Below are 2,395 nucleotides of genomic sequence, written 5' to 3'. Positions count from 1 at the left end.
ATACCAGACTTTGAGAACGCACGCACGCACGCACGCACGCAATTTTATTATTATAAATAGAAACTATAAGGCAAATATAATTAATATATGTGAGGCTATTTGTAAATGGATATACATATCTGTTTCTTTCATTAAAATAAATTATATGTATACGTATGTAATGCAGATAGGTATATGTAGAGTCAGAAAATTCAGAAGCGTTAATGTATGCTTACATACATAATGATCATTATTCTAATAATTTATGAAATAATTATATTACCTATAAAAAGAATATTGGTGATCTGCATATCATGCAGATAATTGTCTTGTGGTTTTAATTCACTTTTAATAAAATAAAATTTGGTTTTAAATTCTAATATGGCTACTGATCTTTTTAGTTTATTACGTCAAATATCGTACAATATTTTTAAGAGAATATTAAGAGAATTTTTGAAATTTTCTGTGATTAAAATTTAGTTTATTTGTTTTCAGTTTATTGATTTTTAAAATTGTTTTCAACTGTTTATTGTTGTTATTAAGTATGTATAAAAATAATAATAAATTTTTCCTTTAGTATCAGTTAACTATACAGTTATGCAGTTTTTTATAAATGCGAGTGCATTGAATAACATTAATTCTTTTAGGACCACTTCGACTAACTCCGATTAACTTTAATCAACGGTTAGTCTATTGATTAATCGCATCCATCGTCAAGTCAAATGACAAATATGATTGGTTAATTCCAATCTAATCGTCGATCCAAATTAATCGCAGTTGGGCCCTTAATTGTATGTACCTTTGTTTATTTTCCTCGTGGCGCTTACTCTCCGAATCTTTCATCTCACTAGCTGTATGTATTTTCTGGTACAGAATCGTTAGTGTTGTGCAGATGAAAAAAAAAACATTACTAATGATAGTAATACCCACGGGTACGTAAAAATAATATGTTTTTGCTGCATTTTCTGAAACAAAAACGAATTCTTTGTACTACACTGCACTAATATATGTGGATGATATGTCCATTATTTAAATTAAAAATTGTTAAAAGCAAGATACCAATTTTTGAGGGTTTCGCGATCACTCGGAAATCGTTTAATATCTATGTTTTCTTGTATATTCTCCTTCGTAGAAATCAAAAAGTAATCATTATAATAACGCAAGACTTAAGGAAAAATTGATACATTAAACTAAAATGAATAAAATAAATAACAATAAATAAAGGGCAAAGTAAGAGTCAATATATTTCTTTAAAAAAGTCACACAATTAAAAGAATAAATTACAGATAGACAAAAGTAAATTATATAGTAAAAAATAAATAAAAAATAATAAAAACTCAGTTTAAATAGAAATATTCATTACAAGTTTCGGCTACCGGATTGAGCCCTCTTCAGACATTAACTTATCGAAAAAATCGCAGTACAAATTAATTATCGTAAATGCTCGCATATTCATTATATTCACAGTTCAGGTGAGTCTTGAGAACTCGACATTATTCACGTACGATTGAACAGTCAAATGTGTTTCATATCTCTTGGAAAAGTTATAGTTGATAAAAAAGAATAAAAAGACTTCTTACGAAAAAATAAACGCAAATAAATTAACCTACCGGAATTCTAATAAGAAATAAAAACTCATATGTAAATTAACAAAAAAACATGTGTAAATTATAAATAAAGTCATTATTCGCATCGTTATAAAATCACTATCAGTTATGCCTCAATGATTTAGAACTTATTTCCAAATTGGATAACATGCAACTTTCATTGCAACTTTCATTGTTCCTATTTTTATGGATTGAAGAGCCTATATTATTGTGTTTCAGTTTGAGTTTATTGGCCAAATTTATCCTGATCAGTGCTTACAAAAAGGCAGATAGATATTACATCAGGGTTGGCCATATTCGACGGAAAGATGTTTTTTTGTTAATCATGGGAAAAAAAACACATTTTTTGCTTTTTATTGTAAAAGCCATTTAATGTGGTTCAAGGAGATTTGTGTACATTATTTGTTGAATATGATATCTCTTAAATGATCGCCTTGAGCCTGCATGGCGAGTAGTGCCCGTTTTGCAGCGTTTTCCATCGTTTTGAACAATGTTTCGGCCGATATGGCGGCTATTTCCTGTCGGATGTTGGTCTTAAGTTCGTCTAGGGTCCTTGGCTTGTTGACATAAACCTTTGATTTCAAATAGCCCCACAGAAAGAAGTCTGGAGCCGTTAAATCTGGTGAACGCGGTGGCCATTCAAAATCACCATTTTTTGACATCAAACGTCCAGGGAACAATTGTTTCAAAAAATTGATAGTGGCTCGAGCTGTGTGTGGTGGAGCGCCATCTTGTTGAAACCAGAAGTGCTCCATACCATTATCATGAACAATTGGCATCAAAAAATCACTTATCATATCACGATAACG

General features: G+C 30.2%; 1 protein-coding gene across 2 annotated transcripts in view; it reads right to left on the bottom strand.

The window, feature by feature from the left end:
• Positions 1 to 2,395, bottom strand: part of LOC108754371 (G-protein coupled receptor Mth2-like) — a 28,806-nt gene that overhangs the window by 5,659 nt on the left and 20,752 nt on the right. For both annotated transcript variants that reach the window (XM_018496624.1, XM_018496625.1), the window contains exon 5: positions 779 to 944. In XM_018496624.1, the coding sequence (XP_018352126.1) occupies positions 779 to 944 (166 nt within the window). The remainder of the gene's footprint in view (positions 1 to 778; positions 945 to 2,395) is intronic.

This window comes from Trachymyrmex septentrionalis, unplaced genomic scaffold (genome assembly GCF_001594115.1).
Source record: "Trachymyrmex septentrionalis isolate Tsep2-gDNA-1 unplaced genomic scaffold, Tsep1.0 scaffold79, whole genome shotgun sequence".
Taxonomy (NCBI): domain Eukaryota; kingdom Metazoa; phylum Arthropoda; class Insecta; order Hymenoptera; family Formicidae; genus Trachymyrmex; species Trachymyrmex septentrionalis.
The sequence above is the reverse complement of the archived record's forward strand: the minus strand, read 5'-3'. Positions and strand labels throughout refer to the sequence as shown.